The sequence below is a fragment of the Nerophis ophidion genome, linkage group LG11 (genome assembly GCF_033978795.1).
Source record: "Nerophis ophidion isolate RoL-2023_Sa linkage group LG11, RoL_Noph_v1.0, whole genome shotgun sequence".
Classification (NCBI taxonomy): Eukaryota; Metazoa; Chordata; class Actinopteri; order Syngnathiformes; family Syngnathidae; genus Nerophis; species Nerophis ophidion.
In genome coordinates this window covers 25763512-25786371 of record NC_084621.1, presented here as the reverse complement: position 1 = coordinate 25786371, position 22860 = coordinate 25763512, and the positions used below count along the sequence as shown (strand labels likewise).

General features: G+C 38.1%; 1 protein-coding gene across 7 annotated transcripts in view; it reads left to right on the top strand.

Annotated features, from left to right (window-relative positions):
- satb1b (SATB homeobox 1b) overlaps nt 1-22860 on the top strand; it is a 210205-nt gene that overhangs the window by 49260 nt on the left and 138085 nt on the right. For all 7 annotated transcript variants that reach the window (XM_061915459.1, XM_061915464.1, XM_061915463.1 and 4 more), the window contains exon 2: nt 16234-16472. In XM_061915459.1, coding sequence (XP_061771443.1) covers nt 16259-16472 — 214 coding nt within the window. In that variant the 5' untranslated portion in view covers nt 16234-16258. The remainder of the gene's footprint in view (nt 1-16233; nt 16473-22860) is intronic.

Here is a 22860-nt window from a genome sequence, read left to right as displayed (position 1 = left end):
TATTGCAGTTATTTTAGCAACAAATCTTACTGTACATTTAACACATGTTTCTTATTGCAAGTTTGTCCTTAAATAAAATAGTGAACATACAAGACAACTTTTATTTTATTAGTAAGTAAGAAATCAAAATATGTTGATACTTTTCAGTACGTTTAAAAAAAAAATTGCATTATTGCCGTTATTTTAACACCAAATCTTACAGTATATTAAACATATCTTCCTTATGGCAAGTTTGCGCTTAAATAAAATAGTGAACATACAAGACAAGTTGTATTTAATTAGTAAGTAAGCAAACAAAAGCTGCTAATTTAGTCTGCTGACGTATGCAGTAACATATTGTGTCATTTTCCATTTTATTATTTTGTCAAAATTATTAAGGACAAGTCCGCCAATGTCTGCGGGTCTGCGGTCCCCAACCGCACGCCAACTCCCCAGTAAGGAAAGTAGCTATTGGCTGTCATAAAAGTCTCCCCAAGTCGCTAAAATCAAATTTTGCATAATTTGCCACGTTGTGTGTTATTAAGATTATAGTTCAGAGGATGTTCGTATCAGCATTTGCAATAAAAGTAACTATTTATTAGTTTAATTTTTAGTGAAGGAAGCCAATGTGCAATGGGAGTTGTGGTTGTGGGTTGCCCCTTCCTAAAACTCTGCCCCTAGCGTTGGGGCAGGGTAGTACACACCACACACTTAACCAGGACAAACTACAAAGTGCTATGAAATGATATATCTGACTTAGTTTTGTCCCCCGATACGAATATTTTGGTATCGATACCAAAATAATTTCGATACTTTTCAGTACTTGCCACCTCGGCCTTGGCTGTGTATGTTTCCTGTTGTGTATTGGTTTCCTGTTTGGCTTATTTTACACAGGTCCAACTTTGCTTGCAGCAGTTGTGTGGTTTCTCAGTAAAAAGTCAAGAGAATTAAAAACAAAAACAAATGTTTGTTCACGTACAGTGGGAACTCTGAAGAAGTGTTGTCCTGAAACCAATATTTTGATACTTTTCGGTACTTTTGTAAAAATAAAATGCATTATTGGCGTTATTTGAACAACAAATCATTGTTATATATAAACATGTTTCTTATGGCAAGTTTGTGCTTAAGTAAAATAGAGAACATACAAGCCAACTTGTTTTTTTTGGTAAGTAAGCAAACAAAATATTTTGATACTTTTCGGTACTTTTCTACACAAAATTGCATTATTGGCGTTATTTTAACAAAAAATCTTACGGTACATTAAACATATGTTTCTTATGGCAAGTTTGTGCTTGAATAAAATAGTGAACATACAAGACAACTTATCTTTTATTAGTAAGTAAGCAAACAAAATATTTGTATACTTTTCGGTGCTTTTCTACACAAAAATGGCATTATTGGCGTTATTTTAACAAAAAATCTTACGGTACATTAAATATATGTTTCTTATTGCAAGTTTGTCCTTAAATAAAATAGTGAACATACAGGACAAGTTGCATTTTATTAGTAAGTAAGCAAACAAAAGCTCCTAAATCAGTCTGCTGACGTATGCAGTAACATATTGTGTCATATTCCATTTTACTATTTTTTCAAAATTATTAAATACAAGTCCGCCAATAAGTCCCAAACCGCACGCCAACTCTTTAGTCACAAAAGTAGGTATTGGCTGTCATAAAAGTCTCCCCAAGTCGCTAAAATCTAATTTTGCATAATTTGCCACGTTGTGTGTTATTAAGATAATAGTTCTTAGGATGTTCGTATCAGCATTTGAAATAAAAGTAACTATCCATCCATCCATTCTCTACCGCTTATTCCCTTTTGGGGTTGCGGGGGGCGCTGGCGCCTATCTCAGCTACAATCGGGCGGAAGGCGGCGTACACCCTGGACAAGTCGCCAACTTATCGCAGGGCCAACACAGATAGACATACAACATTCACACTCACATTCACACACTAGGGCCAATTTAGACTTGCCAATCAACTTATCCCCAGGTGCATGTCTTTGGAAGTGGGAGGAAGCCGGAGCACCCGGAGGGAACCCACGCATTCACGGGGAGGACATGCAAACTCCACACAGAAAGATCCCGAGCCTGGATTTGAACCCAGGACTGCAGGAACTTCATATTGTGAGGCAGACGCACTAACCCCTCTGCCACCGTGAAGCCCATAAAAGTAACTATTTATTGTTAAATTTTTAGTGAAGGAAGCCAATGTGCAATGGGAGTTGTGGTTGTGGGTTGCCCCTTCCTAAAACTCTGCCCCTAGCGTTGGGGTAGAGAAGTACACACCATACACTTAACCAGGACAAACTACAAAGTGCTATGAAATGATATATCTGACTTAGTTTTGTCCCCCGATACGAATATTTTGGTAACAACACCAAAATGATTTCGATACTTTTCAGTACTTGGCTGTGTACGCTTCCTGTTGTGTATTGGTTTCCTGTTTGGCTTATTTTACACAGGTCCAACTTTGGTTGCAGCAGTTGTGTGGTTTCTCAGTAAAAAGTCAAGATAATTAAAAAAACCAAACAAATGTTTGTTCAAGTACAGTGGGAACTCTAAAGTAGTGTTGTCCCAAAAGCAGTATTTTGACACTTTTCGGTAATTTTCTTAATAAAATTGCATTATTGGCGTTATTTGAGCAACAAATCATTGTTATAAATAAACATATGTTTCTTATGGCAAGTTTGTGCTTAAATAAAATAGTGAACATACAAGACAACTTGTCTTTTATTAGTAAGTAAGCAAACAAAATATGTTGATACTTTTCGGTACTTTTCTACACAAAATTGCATTATTGGCGTTATTTGAACAACAAATCATTGTTGAACAGATTGAATGGCTGATTTAATGAGCCATTCGCAGTTTCACTGTCAACCTCGTTTGCACTTGCACTTGCATGGCTTAATCTTTGAGACAAGCATATGCTACTGGCAGGATCAACCAGAAACATATCAAACATATGTTTCTTATGGCAAGTTTGTGCTTGAATAAAATAGTGAACATACAAGACAACTTGTCTTTTATTAGTAAGTAAGCAAACAAAATATTTTGATACTTTTCAGTATTTTTGTTCACAAAATTGCATTATTGGCGTTATTTTAACAAAAAATCTTACGGTACATTAAATATATGTTTCTTATTGCAAGTTTGTCCTCGAATATTATAGTGAACATACAAGACAGCTTGTCTTTCTTTAGTAAGTAAGCAAACAAAATATCTTGATACTTTTCGGTACTTTTCTAAACAAAATTGCATTATTGCCGTTATTTTAACAACAAATCCTACTATACATTTAACACATGTTTCTTTTTGCAAGTTTGTCCTTAAATAAAATAGTGAACATACAAGACAAGTTGTATTTTATTAGTAAGTAAGCAAACAAAATCTGCTAATTTAGTCTGATGACGTATGCAGTAACATATTGTGTCATTTTCCATTTTATTATTTTGTCAAAATTATTAAGGACAAGTCCGCCAATGTCTGCGGGTCTGCGGTCCCCAACCGCACGCCAACTCCCCAGTAAGGAAAGTAGCTATTGGCTGTCATAAAAGTCTCCCCAAGTCGCTAAAATCAAATTTTGCATAATTTGCCACGTTGTGTGTTATTAAGATTATAGTTCAGAGGATGTTCGTATCAGCATTTGCAATAAAAGTAACTATTTATTAGTTTAATTTTTAGTGAAGGAAGCCAATGTGCAATGGGAGTTGTGGTTGTGGGTTGCCCCTTCCTAAAACTCTGCCCCTAGCGTTGGGGCAGGGTAGTACACACCACACTCTTAACCAGGACAAACTACAAAGTGCTATGAAATGATATATCCGACTTAGTTTTGTCCCCGATACGAATATTTTGGTATCGGTACCAAAAGGATTTTGATACTTTTCAGTACTTGCCACCTCGGCCTTGGCTGTGTATGTTTCCAGTTGTGTATTGGTTTCCTGTTTGGCTTATTTTACACAGGTCCAACTTTGCTTGCAGCAGTTGTGTGGTTTCTCAGTAAAAAGTCAAGAGAATTAAAAAAAACAAACAAATGTTTGTTCACGTACAGTGGGAACTCTAAAGTAGTGTGCTCCCGAAACAAATATTTTCATACTTTTCGGTACTTTTCTTAATTCAATTGCATTATTGGCGTTATTTGAACAAAAAATCATTGTTATATGTAAACATATGTTTCTTATGGCAAGTTTGTGCTTAAATAAAATAGTGAACATACAACACAACTTGTCTTTTATTAGTAAGTAAGCCAACCACAAATATTTTGATACTTTTCAGTACTTTTCTAAAAAAATTGCATTATTGGCATTATTTTAACACCAAATCTTACGGTACATTAAACATATGTTTTTTATTGCAAGTTTGTGCTTAAATAAAAAGTAAGCAAACAAAATATGTTGATACTTTTCCGTTCTTTTCTGAGTAAAATTGCATTATTGGCGTTATTTTAACAAAAAATCTTACAGTACATTAAACATATGTTTCTTATTGCATGTTTGTGCTTAAATAAAATAGTGAACATACAAGACAACTTGTCTTTTATTAGTAAGTAAGCAAACAAAATATTTTGATACTTTTCAGTACTTTTCTAAAAAAAATTGCATTATTGGCGTTATTTTAACAACAAATCTTACGGTACATTACACATATGTTTCTCATTGCAAGTTTGTGCTTAAATAAAATAGTGAACATACAAGACAACTTGTCTTTTATTAGTAAGTAAGCAAACAAAATATTTTGATACTTTTCAGTACTTTTCTAAAACAAATAGCATTATTGCCGTTATTTTAACAACAAATTATTGGCGTTATTTGAGCAACAAATCACTGTTATATATTAAACATATGTTTCTTATGGCAAGTTTGTGCTTAAATAAAATAGTGAACATACAAGACAAGTTGTATTTAATTAGTAAGTAAGCAAACAAAAGCTGCTAATTTAGTCTGCTGACGTAAGCAGTGACATATTGTGTCATTTTCCATTTATATTATTTTGTCAAAATTATTAAAGACAAGTGGAAGAAAATGAATTATTAATCTACTTGTTCATTTACTGTTAATATCTGCTTACTTTCTCTTTTAACATGTTCTATCTACACTTCTGTTAAAATTTAATAATCACGTATTCTTCTGTTGTTTGATTAGTTTTGGATGATACCACAAATTTGGGTATAAATCCGATACCAAGTTGTTACAGGATCAAACATTAGTCTTATTCAAAGTCCTCATGTGTCCAGGGACATATTTACTGACCTTATAAACTTAATATACATTTTTAAAAAACGAAAGAAGATGTTGTAATGCCAAATAATATCGACATAATCATAAAAGTCGCCCCAAGTTGCTAAATTTTTTTTTGCATAATTCGCCACGTCCTGTGTTTGTATGATTATAGTACAGAGGATGTTCGTATCAGCATTTGCAATAAAAGTAACTGTTTATTAGTTCAATTTTAGTGGAAGAAGCCAATGTGCAATGAGAGTTGTGGTTGTGGGTTGCCCCTTCGTAAAACTCTGCCCCTAGCGTTGGGGCAGGGAAGTACACACCATACACTTAACCAGGACAAACTGCAAAGTGCTATGAAATGATACAAACCCTGTTTCCATATGAGTTTGGAAATTGTGTTAGAGATAAATAAAAACAGAATGCAATGATTTGCAAATCCTTTTCAACCCATATTCAATTGAATGCACTACAAAGACAAGATATTTGATGTTCTAACTCATAAACTTTATTTTTTTTTGCAAATAAAAATTAACTTAGAATTTCATGGCTGCAACACGTGCCAAAGTAGTTGGGAAAGGGCATATTCACCACTGTGTTACATCACCTTTTCTTTTAACAACACTCAATAAACGTTTGGAAACTGAGGAAACTAATTGTTGAAGCTTTGAAACTGAAATTCTTTCCCATTGTAGTTTTATGTAGAGCTTCAGTCGTTCAACAGTGCGGGGTCTCTGCTGTCGTATTTTATGCTTCATAATGCGCCACACATTTTCGATGGGAGACAGGTCTGGACTGCAGGCGGGCCAGGAAAGTACCAGCACTCTTTTTTTATGAAGCCACGCTGTTGTAACACGTGCTGAATGTGGCTTGGCATTGTCTTGCTGAAATAAGCTGAGGCGTCCATGAAAAAGACGGCGCTTGGATAGCAGCATATGTTGTTCCAAAACCTGTATGTACCTTTCAGCATTAATGGTGCCTTCACAGATGTGTAAGGTACCCATGCCTTGGGCACTAATGCACCCCCATACCTTCACAGATGCTGGCTTTTGAACTTTGCGTCAATAACAGTCTGGATGGTTCGCTTCCCCTTTGGTGTGGATGACACAATGTCGAATATTCCCTAAAATAATTTAAAATGTGGACTCGTCAGACCACATAACACTTTTCCACTTTGCATCAGTCCATCTTAGATGATCTCGGGCCCAGAGAAGCCGGCGTCGTTTCTGGATGTTGTTGATAAATGGCTTTCACTTTGCATAGTAGAGCTTTAACCTGCACTAAAAGATGTAGCGACCAACTCTATCTAGTGACAGTGGTTTTCTGAAGTGTTCCTGAGCCCATGTGGTGATATCCTTTACAGATTGATGTCGGTTTTTGATACAGTGCCGTTTGAGGGATCGACGGTCACGGTCATTCAGTGTTGGTTTCATGCCGCTTACATGGAGTGATATCTCCAGATTTTCTGGACCTTTTGATGATATTATGGACCGTAGATATTGAAATTCCTAAATTTCTTGGAATTGGACTTTGAGAAACGTTGTTCTTAAACTGTTTCACTATTTGCTCACGCAGTTGTGGACAAAGGGGTGTACCTCGCCCCATCCTTTCTTGTGAAAGACTGAGCATTTTTTGGGAAGCTGTTTTTATACCCAATCATGGCACCCATCTGTTCCCAATTAGCCTGCACACCTGTGGGATGTTCCAAATAAGTGTTTGATGAGCATTTCTCAACTTTATTAGTATTTACAGTATTGCCACATTTCCCAACTTCTTTCTCACATGTTGCAGGCATCAAATTCTAAAGTTAATGATTATTTGCAAAATAAAAAAAGTTTATCAGTTTGAACATCAAATATGTTGTGTTTGTAGCATATTCAACTGAATATGGATTGAAAATGATTTGCAAATCATTGTATTCCGTTTATATTTACATCTAACACAATTTCCCAACTTATATGGAAACGGGGTTTGTATCATATTATACATATCTATTCATACATTATATTATCTCATTTATTTTCACATAATAAAACACTTATTTTTTAAGGTGTGGCGACCATTGTTTTGTTTTGTAATAGTAGTCGTAGCGACTTCCTTGTTCATTTACAGAATCCAGTCACATTCCTTTGTTTACACTTCATCAAACTGCACATCCAAGTGACGTCAAGGCCACTTTGGGGCCACATTTGGGCCTCCGCACGTTTACACTGGAGTCTGATAAAGATCACATTTTCCTTGCAGTAAAAACAGATTTGGAAAAAAATCTGATTTGGGCTGCTGTGTAAACGTAGTCAGAGACAGTCTCACGCTGCTACGGCATTAGTAAGAGGTAAGCTAGATTTTACGTCGGCTTTTGAGTTTGTAATGCACTACACAATGCGATAGGACACCAATCAGTACCGATTGAAATACATAAACAATATTATTACAGTGTCTGTAAAGTATTAGCCCATATTTCATGTTTTGTTTGTACACAGCGAGCTCTGCAGTGTATGTAGTTGTAAGCATGATGTGCTGCATGTATCATGATCAACAGATATCGTGACTTACTCGACGGACTATTGTGTGTTTGGTCAAGCTGGCCGGGATTGTTTCCAGTTGATTTTGGGTACAGCAGTGTTTTTCAACCTTTTTTGAGCCAAGGCACATTTTTTGCGTTGAAAAAATCCGGAGGCACACCAATCGCATAAATCTTTAAAAAACGAAACTCAGTTGACAGTAAAAAGTCGTCGCAATTGTTGGATATGACTTTAAACAATAACCAAGCATGCATCACTATAGCTCTTGTCTCAAAGTAGGTGTACTGTCACCACCTGTAGCATCACGCCCTGACTTATTTGGACATTTTTGCTGTTTTCCTGTATGTAGTGTTTTAATTCTTGTCTTGCGCTCCAATTTTGGTGGCGTTTTCTCTTTTTTTGTTATTTTCCTGTAGCAGTTTCATGTCTTCTTTTGAGTGACATTTCCCGCTTCTACTTTGTTTTTATCAATTAAGAATATTTCAGTGATTTTTATCATTCTTTGTGGGGACATTGTCGATTGTCATGTCATGTTGGGATGTACTTTGTGGACGCCGTCTTTGCTCCCCAGTAAGTTTTTGCTGTCGTCCAGCATTCTATTTTTTTAATTCTGTTTATTCTGTTTTGGGCGGCATAGCTTGGTTGGTAGAGTGGCCGTGTCAGCAACTTGAGGGTTGCAGGTTCGATTCCCGCTTGTGCCATCCTAGTTACTGCCATTGTGTCCTTGAGCAAGACACTTTATCCACCTGCTCCCAGTGCCACCCACACTGGTTTAAATGTAACTTAGATATTGGGTGTCACTATGTAAAGCACTATGAGTCACTTGAGAAAAGCGATATATAAATATAATTCACTTCACTTCACTACTTTGTAGCCAATTCAGTTTTAGTTTCGTTCTGCATAGAACCGCTCGCCTGTGTATCGGTTGGGGACATCTCTACGATGCTGATCCGACTCCGCTTGGGATGGTTTCCTGTGGATGGGACTCTCGCTGCTGTCTTGGATCCGCTTTGAACTGAACTCTCGCGGCTGTGTTGGAGCCACTATGGATTGAACTTTCACAGTATCATGTTAGACCCGCTCGACATCCATTGCTTTCGGTCCCCTAGAGGGGGCGGGGGGTTGCCCATATATGAGGTCCTCTCCAAGGTTCTCATAGTCATCATTGTCATTGGCGTCCCAATGGGTGTGAATTATCCTTTTCCACTGGGTGTGAGTTTTCCTTTCCCTTATGTGGGTTCTTCCGAGGATGTCGTACTCATAGTGGTTTGTACAGTCCTTTGAGACATTTGTGATTTAGGGCTATACAAATAAACATTGATTGATTGATAGCCATACCTAAGCTTCAATGCCTTTTCTTAGGGGTACTCACTTTTAGTTTATTTTTAGTCTAAGCATTAGACACAATTTTACCTGCACGACGCCTCCCGCTTTTTCCAACATCTACAAATCAATTAGCACCGGCTGCCACCTACTGATATGGAAGAGTATTACACGGTTACTCAGCTGAGCTCGAGACAACACCGACACTCAACAACAACACATCATTTTCAGACTATAATTACTGGTTTGAAAACAATTTTAACCCAAATAGGTGAAATTAGACCATCTCCCACGGCACACCAGACTGTAGCTCACGCCGCGGCACAGTGGTTGAAAATCACTGGGGTACAGCATGGTGAAAAACATCTTATACCACTAAGTGGTTTGTTAGCGCAAACTGTCCGTCCTTCGTTGTGATGCAGTTTCATTGAACATTGTTCACCTTGCCAGATACAAGAAGCCTTTCCAGCCTTAATAACTTTGTGTGCCACTCATCGCGGCAGAAGCACTCCATTTCTGTCGGCATAGCTTTGCAATCTCCACATTTACAACACCAAGTCTTTCCTACACGTTTCACCCTCTCTTCCTGCTCGCTCATCTTCTATAACCAACAGTTATGTCTCCGTATATTCAGGTTAAAAAGGATAAGGTTGTGAATCCTCATTTGTCCAAAAATAGTCATCTACGTCGTCTATTATGAAGTCTGCCGCGATTATTGAACACACACGTTTGTTGACGGAAGTAGCAAGTGCGTTTCTATGAGCACTGAAATCGATGTGCCCAGGACAGAAGTTCTAGTAATGCTTAATATGACTAAAATATGGTAAATACATACATATTACACATTGTCATGAATGCGCCTGTAACACATTATTTATGTATGTATGTATGTATGTGAGTTTATGTATGCATATATAATGTATGTATGTATATGTATGTGTGTGTGTCTCCATATATATGTGTGTGTGTGTGTATATGCTGTATTTTCTTGAATTGCCGCCGGGGTGCTAATTAATTTAAAACCTCTTCTCACTCCTGCGCTTACTAAAAGCATGCGGTAAAAGTAAGCATGCGCTAATTATTTTAAAACCTCTTCCCACTTCGGCACTTACCAAAGGTATGTAGTAAAAATTGAGTGTGATGTAAGCTTGGAACTTAAATCCTACTGAATAGCTCTTAATCTTCTTCCCTTTATGCGATTTCAAATTACCGGTATTGAAATCAGCCTCCTCCATTTTGAAAAGGATGACAGGGGAAGTGTCCCTCGTGACGTCAAGAGTTTGACCAGGCGGTAATACGAAGCATGCGCTAATTATTTTGGGAAGCGAGTTTGACCCGACAGTAATTCAAGGCAGACGCATACTATATGCCCAGCGGGAATTCAAGGAAATACGGTATATTATATGCAAGTACAGATGTGTACTATGTGTGTATAAGTGTATATATGAATATGCATATACTTATGTATATGTATATAAAGTTTGTATGTATATATTTATGTGTATATATATATATATATATATATATATATATATATATATATATATATATATATCTATATCTATATATCCATATACATATATATCTATATGTTAGTATATATATGTATATATATATATATATATACATATATATGTGGAGAAGAAGGAGCTGAGCCGGAAGGCAAAGCTCTCAATTTACCGGTCGATCTACGTTCCCATCCTCACCTATGGTCATGAGCTTTGGGTAATGACCGACAGGATAAGATCACGGGTACAAGCGGCCGAAATGAGTTTCCTCCGCCGTGTGGCGGGGCTCTCCCTTAGAGATAGGGTGAGAAGCTCTGTCATCCGGGAGGAACTCAAAGTAAAGCCGCTGCTCCTCCACATCGAGAGGAGCCAGATGGGGTGGTTCGGGCATCTGGTCAGGATGCCACCCGAACGCCTCCCGAGGGAGGTGTTTAGGGCACGTCCAACCGGTAGGAGGCCACGGGGAAGACCCAGGACACGTTGGGAAGACTATGTCTCCCGGCTGGCCTGGGAACGCCTCAGGATCCCCCGGGAAGAGCTAGACGAAGTGGCTGGGGAGAGGGAAGTCTGGGCTTCTCTGCTTAGGCTGCTGCCCCCGCGACCCGACTTCGGATAAGCGGAATAAGATGGATGGATGGATGGATATAGTTATATATATATATATATATATATATATATATATATATATACACATATACATAAATATATACATATATATATATATATATATATATATATATATATATATATATATATATATATATATATATATATATATATATATATATATATATATATATATATTTGTATACTTGTGTATTTAAAACATTGATGGAGAGTTTTGAAGTTGTTTTACAGGGTTTTGAAGGCAGCAAAAATGACTCTCATTAGCTGAAATGTTAGTTGCATCTTGCGAACGTCTTTTTAATCTTTAGAATCCTAAAAAAAAAGAAGACGCATTTGTTCTTGTCTCTCATAGTGATTTTGAATGGTTAAACAATTCCAAGTAAAGTGCAGTTCCCCTTTAATACTGGCTAAATAGAGCGACGACATCACTAAATTGGCAACACTGCACCTGAGCCTTTTTGACATGCTCGTGCTGCCCGCTGTACACCTGCCAAAAAAAAGAGCGCGCGGTCTGAACGCACGGACAAATCATTGTGAACGTTGTTGTTGTTTGTATTCATTGTTTTTTTCTGACCACCTTGCTGAAGACCAAAGGCCAATCAGCCGTGTATCAGGTCGGTTTCTTTAACTCGTCCACTCAAGTCAAAACCTTCCAGTAAAGGCTGCTACAACCTTTTTTTTTTTTTTAATTCAAAAATCCTGACCTGGATCTGATGTTCATCCGGGTCTGGATTCCCTTTTGCACAAACCCACCCCCACTTCTCTCCTAATTGCAGGGAATTACTTGGCTCATTGCATGTTATGAATGGAGGAGTTGATGATCTTTCAACGCGGGGGTGGTCAAGTTTGTCCTCTTTGACAGCAGCAGTGTATTAACATGATGCACTGACATGCACCATGACTCCTGCAGCTTAATGGCCATGTCTGCACCAACACGGGTTCAAAAACTGTATTTTGCTGTGTGGTACATGTTGGTTGTCTGCAAGTAAACTGACTCCAAAGAACTTTCCTAAGGAGTAAATGGAATCAGTAATTTTTTTAAACTGAAGTAAGAGATTCAGGTGTTGTTTTGTATGATTCTTCTTTTCTCGAATTACCTTGTTGCTTTTGTGCCTGAATGACTTTGTCCAGGCTTCTGATTGGCTAAAGTAGTTCTAGCAGGTATGTCCAAAGTCCGGCACATGTCAGAACAATTCTAATAACTATTATATTATATAACTAGTGCTATACTAGTTATGACACAAATCTGAGTAAGGAAATACATTACACATCAGAGTACTGCATAGGGAAAAGAGAAGTGGGAAAAAAAAATAAAAAATCAATATATCGTGTAGCCCGCCATACAGGCAGATCGCCTGCTGTGCGTAGGGACCCGCAATCTGGTGGAGGCCCTAATTTGGATGAGGAGGCGCATGTAAAATGTCAATGAATGAATGACAGTGAGCTTCATATGAATTTTATTACAATTATATTTCTTGCCCCTTCCTGCTCAGTCCCTGGTAATAATATACCGTATTTTCCGGACCACCGGATTATAAAGCGCATTGCCGATGAGTCAGGTCTATTTTCATGCAAAAGGCGCACCGGATTATAAGGCAAATTAAAGGGGTCATATTATTATTATTTTTTTCTAAATGGAAAACACTTCCTTGTGGTCTACATAACATATAATGGTCAAAATGTTCCATAGAAGATGTTTTACAGATCATCTTTAAGCCACTTTCTGTGGGCGGTCTTATTTACATGGCTCACCTTCGGAAGTGTCTTCTTCTCACCATCTTTATTGGAGCGGTCTAGCGTGCAAGGACAGGAGTGGAAGACATGCCAAAAGATGGAGCTAACTGTTTTAATGATATTCAGACTTTACTTAAATCAATAACGGGGCAGCATATCCTCATCCGCGGCTCACGAGTGCAAAAACAACGCCGGGAATGTGTCCCATGAAAAACTGTCTGACCATAACGCTCTAATAACTAAAGTTTCTTGTGTGAATAATATAAACTCACTACACCGGTATGTTTTAGCGCTTTCATGGCAAGTTTACTGACAGATATAAGTAAGAACTTTTACACTATTTTATATTAGAAATGGCAACAGCAGTGACTACGGTGTCTGCACAGACAACCAAGGCAGACTCGCGCAAATTTTCAGTACTTATGCTGATCCCAAATACTTATCAGCAAGTACTAGAAGGTGAGAAAAGTTGCTTTTGAATAATATTGCAAAAAAAAAAAAACGCCAGATAATATGTCTTACCTTATACACACACCATAATGATACTTGTATGTTGAAGCACAGTAAAATCCATCAAGCGGTGTGGCTTCAAAGCTTATCAAAGTCATATTAAAACATTTTGATATATTTTTGAGCGCCGTGTGTAATGTTCTATATTTTCAATGGAACATTTAACATTTTGGTGTTGTTTACGTGAATCATATTTCAGTCGACACGTATCTCTTATGTGTGACTGCCATCTACTGGTCACACTTACCATTACTTATACCAAAATAAAATAACTTCAAGGTTGGTAAGCACAAGCAAAATTATTCCATACATAAGGCGCACCGGGGTAATAAGGTGCACTGTCGAGTTTTGAGAAAATCAAAAGATTTTAAGTGCGCCTTTTAGTCCAAAAAATACGGTAATAGCACATTTTCCCTTAAAAACGTCCCCCCCTATGGCGCACAGCGTTATTACACCAGTCTTGCAAGGCACACACGTTGAATATTACGTTTTAATCAGGGCTGTCAGAGTGAACACGTCAACTCATGCAATTAATCGCAAAATATTTTCGCATTTATTATCTGCTAATTCATTATAATCCATTTATTTTGACTGCACATATGCCTTTACCTTAACCGCAAAAAAACGTCAGTACTTTTAGATAAAACTGTTTACAGCAAATAAATGGCATACATTTAAATGAAACATTTTAAAACAATGATCGTGTATAACATTCTGACATTGCAAAAATGGTTTTACAAGACAAGTTTTTATTGTGTTTAACATCTTTTATTTTGCACTAAGAAAAAAAAAGAAAAATGTATTTCCCGTAAATTAGATTTAGTCCAAAACATGCATCAAATTGTATTTAAGTTTGGGGTCGAATAGTACAAACATAATTGAGTTTTACAAATGAATATGTTCCTTCAATATCAAATAAAATGGCCCTAAAAACTTTCGGAAAGAGGTCATTATGATTTTTTTCCTGCATTTTAAAACACTTCCTTTTGGTCTACATAACATGTAACGGTGGTCCTTTATTCCAAATGCTGCATCGATTATGTTTTACGGACCATCTTCAAGCTGCTTTCTGACTGTCTCTTCAGGATGTGTTGTTTAGTGGGCGGTCTTATTTACGTGCTGAAACCCTCCTCCAGGCCAAGCCCCTTTCGACGGCGTCTTCTCTTCGTCAGCCATGTTGTAGTTTTTAGCGCTTCCATATCGAGTCTACTGACAGATATAAGTTAGAACTATATGCTACATTTTATTAAAAACAGCAATTGCTGAGGTTTTTATCATGCACGTGCGTGTACGGGCCAGTCTGCCCCACAACAAGAGGATTTAGCGACGACAATTGATAGGGATGTGAAACTTTGGGCATTTAACAATTCCATCCAATTCCGATTCTTGGGATGACAATTAAATTTAGAATGTATGATAATTATAATCAAACTTTTTCAAAACCGGTTAGAAAAAATCCCTCCGGTTGCATTAAGATAGGCTGAAAAAAAAAAAAAAAAAAAAAAAATATATATATATATATATATGAAAATATTTTTGAAACAATTTTTGATTGTTATGAATCCATTCAAAACCGGGGTGAATAAGAATCGCACATTTTTTTGTGCACCACTAACAACTGAATAAAAAAGGGCAAAGCACTTCAGGTAAACCTTATAAGAAAGTATCAGCTAATGTAACCAAGGCAAAATACATCACTCAAGCCTCAAATTCCACACTGCTCAGTTGCAGGTTTGCAGCAAGGCAATAATGTTTTACGAACCTCTCCACCGTGTTTTGATTTCAAAATTTCTGGGACTTATGCAGGGCACAAAAATAGGTAAAAAAATAGTTTGTTTTGCATAACAGGGCCCTTTATTTCAATCAATCAATCAATGTTTATTTATATAGCCCTAAATCACAAATGCCTCAAAGGACTGTACAAACCATTACGACTACGACATCCTCGGAAGAACCCACATTTCTGTCCTTGTTGGTTGCCGATGGTTATATCATCACCTGTTTAATTGGCATGGAGTGGTAGACAATTTTTTACTGAGCCCAAGTAGGCTCCAGCCCTACCTTGACCCCGACAGGGATATGTGGTAGAACAATGATTGATGAATAATTTTACATATGTCTACTAAACGTGTTATTATTATTTTTATTATTATGGCTCTACAGTCATTCTATGTTTCCTCTAAGCTGCATGTGTGTTGGTACATGTGCATGGAATCGTCTTCCAATGGTGCCAAAGCAGGGGAAGTGTACTGAGCCTGGGTGCAAATCAGTGCGCTCACACGCGCCAAATGTGCCGGAATTTAGGTGTTAGTTGGACCCAAGCACGGCAGGATTTGCCAAGTGTGAGGACGTCCTAAGACTACATGAGTCAGCAGCAGCCTGTTTTTCGGTTGCTTCTGCCTCTAAAGTTGCACAAGCTAAAAATAAATGTCTACACCTGTAAAGTCGGGCCGCCGTGGGACGTGACATTGCAAGATCCCCTCGCCGGTTGCGTCTCGAGTGTAAAGCCGGATGAAGTGACTCAGAAGCTGATGGTTCCCCACAACCGCCCGTAACGCCAACCCTCAGCTCTGCGTGCTCCGATGCAGAATCTTGTTCCTCGTGTGCGTTCAAGTGGAATCTCCCTGCAAATTAATGCGTTCGCGCTAAAACCGAGGCTTGTTTGGCGCACCTCGCGTGGGAATCTCTAGCGGGACATCCATACATAATACATGCTCTAAAAAAAGGGAACATTACAGCGGCACGGAAAAAGTCAGCAGTCGAGGCGGATTGACAGCCAGTGCGCTCATACTTTTTTCCCTACTTCTCCGCAGGTGATAGTGAGTCGAGGTGCTGAGAATGATGGACCATCTCAGCGAGACGTGTTTGGGCAAGGAGAACTCCGAGCTGGTCAACAGCATCGTGGACGCCAAGGCCCCGCCGGCCAAGCTTCCCCGCATGGAGCAGAATGGCAGCCCCCTGGGCCGGGCGAGACTAGGCAGCACTGGCGCCAAGCTCGCCGGACTCCCCTACAAGCCTGTAAACCACCTGCTGAAGACCTGCCACAAACGAGGTACATTCTTGGGATTACTACTCAAACATGCTTTTTATCAGCGTTGCCTGGTGTAACATGCTAAATTATCTTACCAGAATCTCAAAATGACGGGAAAAAATGTTTGGTTCTTAAGAAAAATTACTGTATATCCCTGATGAAATGTTTGGAACTATCCGTTAAAGCAGGGGTCGGCAACCCGCGGCTCCGGAGCCACATGCGGCTCTTTGACCACTCTGATGTGGCTCAGCCACATACTTGCCGACCACCCGGAGAAGTCCGGTAGATTTCCAGATTTCAGTGTCTCTACCAGAAATCTCCCGGGTCACATTTTTCGACTTTCACCCAGACATCAACTTTGAGGGCTTGCCGTGATAATAATGCCTCTAACACCCTTTCTACATGTCATCGCGCCAGGATTTTCACCATGCTATCTGCCTGCCGGCCGGCCGGTCACATTTTGGATGCGACTTCTATCTGAACGCATACGCAACTGTAAGGCATACTTGGTCAACAGCCATACAGGTCACACTGAGGGTTGTGATATAAACAACTTTAACAGTCTTAATAATATGCGCTACACTGTGAACCCACACCAAACAAGAATGACAAATACATTTCGGGAGAACATCCGCACTATAACACAACATAAACATGACAGAACAAATACCCAGAATCCCATGTATCCCTGATTCTTCCGGGCTACATTATAGACCCCCGACCCCCCAACCCCGCCCACCTCAACCGACCCACGGTAGGGTGGGGGGGTGTTTGGGTTGGTGGTAGCTGGGTGTATAATGTAGCCGGGAATAGTTAGGGATGCTTGGGATTCTGGGTATTTGTTCTGTCGTGTTTGTGTTGTATATAGTGTGGATGTTCTCCCGAAATATGTTTGTCATTCTTGTTTGGTGTGGGTTCACAGTGTGGTGCATATTAGTAAAAGTGTTAAAGTTGTTTAAACAGGCACCCCCAGTGTGACCTGTATGGCTGTAGAACAAGTATGCTTTACAGTCGTTTAAGTGTGTTTATAGAAGCCACATACGACTTGTGGCTGGGCTGGGCTAGATATTTGTACATGTTGTAGAGGGCGTTAAAGGCAGCACCTTCATAGCACGCCTTTATTAATGTTGTTAGGGTGAAAATCAGCAGACATTCGCGAGATTAGTTCCTCTGAAACTCAGGAGTCTCCCGGAAAATTTGGGAGGATTGCCAAGTGTGATGCTGTCAAGCGGCACTCATATAAAACTCGCGGGCCACACTAACATTATATTTTCATATTAAGGTGCGGGGCCGCGTGTCTGAGACCCCTGGTTAATACATAGCACAAAGCAAAAAAAAACAACTCTGTATGCAGTGTTATTTCATTTTAAATTTCAAAAGAGTTTTGTGGCTCCCATTGTTTTCTTCATTTTGTGAAACGGGTCAAAATGGCTCTTTGGGTGGTAAAGGTTGCCGACCTCTGCGTTAAAGGGAAACGTTAGCATAGACCTATGGTAATGTCTATGGCAGGGGTCACCAACGCAGTGCCCGTGGGCACCAGGCAGCCCGTAAGGCCTGTACTAAAAATAGCTCAAATAGCAGCACTTACCAGTGAGCTGCCTCTACTTTTTAAATTGTATTTATTTACTCGCAAGCTGGTCTCGCTTTGCTCAACATTTTTAATCCTAAGAGAGACAAAACTCAAATACAATTTGAAAATCCAAGAAAATATAAGACTTGGTCTTCACTTGTTTAAATAAATTAATTTATTTTTTTAATTTGCTTCTTATAATTTTCAGAAAGACAATTTTAGAGAAAAAATACAACCTTAAAAATTATGTTAGGATTTTTAAACACATATAACTTTTTACCTTTTAAATTCCCTCCTCTTCTTTCCTGACAATTTAAATCAATGTTCAAGTATTATTTTTTTTCATTGTAAAGTATAATAAATACAATTTAATTTAATTCTTCATTTCAGCTTCTGTTTTTTCAATGAAGAATATTTGTGAAATATTTCTTCAAACTTATTATGATTAAAATTCCCAAAAATTATTCTGGCAAATCTAGAAAATCTGTAGAATCAAATTTAAATCTTATTTCAAAGTCTTTTGAATTTCTTTTAAAAGTTCCATTCTGGAAAATGTAGAACAAATAATGATTTGTCTTTGTTAGAAATATAGCTTGGTCCAATTTGTTATATATTATAATGAAGTGCAGATTGGATTCAAACCTATTTGTTACACCTGTTTGGCATCGTGGTGCCGGGTTCGATTCCCTCGAGGATGCGTCAAAATGCTGAACACAACAAAGGTAAGATGTAACAGATTTATTCTACAAAAAGGTGCTATGAACAGAAACACTGGTGCTAATAAAAGGCAAACAAAAGACACTAGCCTGAGAGCTAGGAAGTACACATAAACTAAACTTGGCACAAAGTCACAGAATGTAAAACAAAACACAATTAGCATGAGAGCTAAAATTGCAAGTGGCTTAGCGTATGAGCTAGCGAGAAAAACATACCAGTCGTACAGTTGCATGAGAGCAAACTAGAGTCCCAGAAAGAATTAACAGAAGAGGCTGGCTTATAAAGGGTGGTGATTACAAGAACAGGTGTGCGAGAACCGAGACTAGCAGGTGGAAATAATAAGTGACCATGGAAACAAACAAAACAAGAAGTAAACAGGTCAGAACAGAGAATGAAAACACACATGGAAAAATAAACAACAACATGTGAAGATCCGAGTAACGGATCGTAACACTATTTAAAACATGTCATCAAAATTCTAAAATTAAACTTAATCAGGAAAAAATACTAATGATGTTCCATAAATTATTTTTTTAATTTTTTCAGAGGGATTCGAATTAGCTAGTTTTTCTCTCAAATTTTTTCGGTTGAATTTTGAATTTTAAAAAGTCGAAATTGAATATAAACCATGTTTCAAAATTTTATTTTCATTTTTTTTCGTGTTTTCACCTCTTTTAAACCGTTAAATGTTTTTTTTTTTTCATCATTCATTCTCTACAAAAAAACCTTCCATAAAAGGAAAAAAAATGTACGACGGAATGACGGAAATAAATAGCCTTTTTTTTAAATATATAGATTTATTTATTAAAGGTAAATTGAGAAAATTGGCTATTTCTGGCAATTTATTTCTGTGTGTATCAAGCTTCGCATTAATCACTACCTAAGAAGTAGCTCTTGGTTTCAAAAAGGTTGGTGACTCCTGGTCTATGGTAATGAATTATCTATGGCCCCCAATATAATATTTAATTGGTATTAGAACTGGCCCGCTCAAACATGATTTTTATCAGCGTTGCCAGGTGGAACATGCTAAATTATCTTACCACAATCTCAAAATGATAGGAAAAAATGTTTGGTTCTTAAGAAAATTGACTGTAGATTCCTGATTAAACGTTTGGAACCATCCGCTGAAGGGAAGCATTACCATAGACCTATGGTAATGTCTATGGTAATGAATTGTCTATGGCCCTCAATATGATATTTGATTGGTATTAGAACCGGCCCGCTCAAACACGGTTTTTATCAGCGCTGCCTGGTGTAACATGCTAAATTATCTTACCAGAATCTCAAAATGACGGGAAAAAATGTTCGCTTCTTAAGAAAAATGACTGTTGATCCCTGATTAAACGTTTGGAACCATTCGCTAAAGGGATAAATTACCATAGACTAGGGCTGGGCCATATGGCTTTTTTTCAATATCTCAATATTTTTAGGCCATATCGCGATACACAGTATATATCTCGATTTTTTTCCTTAGCCTTGAATGAACACTTGATGCGTATAATCACAGCAGTATGATGATTCTATGTGTCTACATTGAAACATTCTTGTTTATACTGCATTAATATATGCTTATTTTAAACTTTCATGCAGAGAGGGAAATCACAACTAAGTCAATTGACCAAAACTGTATTTATTAAACAGTTATCAAGCAGTGGCATAAACATTAATGTCATTTCAAAACAGAATGTGCAAGATTGTCAGAGACATTTTAAACCAACCTAGGAGTGCACTTTTGTGCATGATGTCACGAAGATGACATATCAAAAGAACATTGAATTAAAGTGCACTTTTTGTACAGAACGCCACTACAATAGTTTAAAACAAATAAAGTTCACTTTTGTGCATGATGTCACGCAAGATATTTCAATAACTGTCAAATAAAAAATGAGCTGCATAAAAGGAAATCAAATAGTGTATGTCCTTCGCTATGTGGTAGGTTCTTTCAGACTACGGATGTCCCGGTCCAGGTTTTTGCACTTACGATCCGATACCGATATTGTTTTTGCACTTCCGATCCAATAGATACTGGCCTATCCGAGCATGTATTAAAGTTTAAAGTTATTTAGCCTACTTAGTTGTCAGATTCATGCTGAAAAGGATTTTAGTACTCTTGATAACAACTAGCCAGCTGAATTAGGTGAGTTTGAATAATACACAATAGTTGGTATTCAAGGATAAACACAAAATATCAAAAATTATACATGACAAACAGAAATGGCATCATTAAACAGTAAAAAAGTGAACAGTATAAAGTGCAAATAATGCTGTAAACATTATTAAAAAAAGCAAAACACACAAACAATCTGAGTGGGATAAAATGTTTATAACTCAGCATCAATACTTGCTCTTGAACAAGTGTAAACTTAAAAAAAGAAATATATATATATATCTACACACTCCCTTCAATTGTTTGCCCCAGTCAGGGGGGGGCAAACAATTGAAGTCCAAGCATAATGGGGAGATTCTTTCTAACAAAGACGAGCACTTCAAGATGCTCATGTGTCAGCCTGCTCCTGTGTTCATCTATGAGTGCTAAAAAGCCTCTCACTCGCAAGAGTCATTAAAATGTCTTACAACTTTACCACCACGCTTGACTTTATTGTGGCATGTTTTGCACTCCACCTCTTCATCTTTTTCGTTTTGTAGGATAAAATAATCCCACACAGCTGACATTTTTACCGTAACTTTTAATTCACTCGGCCATCTGAACGGAGTTAAGGGAGCAGCAGAAGAGTGGTATGTATTATTTAAATCGGTGTGTTGGAAAACACGGACCGGAGCTTTTTTAAAAACTGGATCTGGATCGGCATTTTCCCATGCCTTGCCGATACCGATTTTTTGACAAATATCGGCGGATCGGATCGGGACAACCCTACTTCAGACGTTATCTCCTTCTGTTATTGACTATTTATTTCATACAGTGTTGATCTGGAAATGGTTGCTTCGCATTTTTTTGGTGTGGCACCAAACGGAGATGTTGACATGCGGAGTTTCAAGCACGCCTTATTCTCTAATGGGTGACTTTTCAAATTATGCTACATATTAGCAGTGATGCTACTTTTTGTAGCAACATTTTTGCCCCACACTTGACATATTACGCTTGTCTGTTCGACATCTTCCGCTTGAAGCCAAACCACCGCCAAACGCTGGACCCCCTGCTGTTTTTCTTGGGAATTAATTCTTCCTTCATTGGTTACCAGATTTGCATCTGGAAAATGTGGCACCCTAACAATTTAGTTGGTGTGTAGTACAGTTTTTTACAAATGATTGCATGTCTGGCAACGGTGCTTGTATACAGATATAGCACTTTGCCCTGGTTTACTTTGTGTGTACGGAGTCTGAACATTGGGCTTCAAGTTGATAAGTGTTATAAAATCACCACACAGTTGGTGCAATGCAAATCTGAAAAACAGAATTCAGCCGTGTTCCGTGACTTCGTGTTAGCACGCTGGAATATCTACCAGCAAAGAAGCTTGTAAAATGGACATGAATATTAAAAAGGAGCACCAGGAGCTACTTGGCTACACAAACAGATGGAGATGTGTCGCAAGGAGAAGGCGCTTCCAGACTTGATTGTTACAAATTCATGATTTGTCGTTTTAAGACAGGCCTCTGGTTCGTGTACTGTATACACTTCTGATGAACTGACAAACTTTGTGTGCATCTAAGAAGCTTCCTCTGATGGTGTGTCAAACTCAAGGGCTGTCGCGTCATTGGATGTAGTCCATCACCGCATTAATGTGGTTGATCACATTATTTAATGTGATCTGTCACGTCATTTAAAGTGGCCCGCAGTTTCATTCTTTCATTCAATAAGGTCCAGTGTTTCCCACAGGTCAGGCATCTATTTGTGGTGGTGTGGTCGGGCGACGGGGTTGGGGGTGGGTGCGGTGGGGGTGGTTTTTGGGTGGATGAGGCAGCGGCGGCGGCGATGACCAAGAAGAACGCGGAGTTGGAATATAATTACAATACTTTATGTACCAATTTATATACATATTTATATAATATTTACATATTTATATAATATGTAACTACAAGCTCCATTCACAGACAGAGTCCCATTGCTTTTATGAGCGGTTGAGCGAGTCAAAACGGAAAAAAAAGAAAAACATGTTTTTTAAA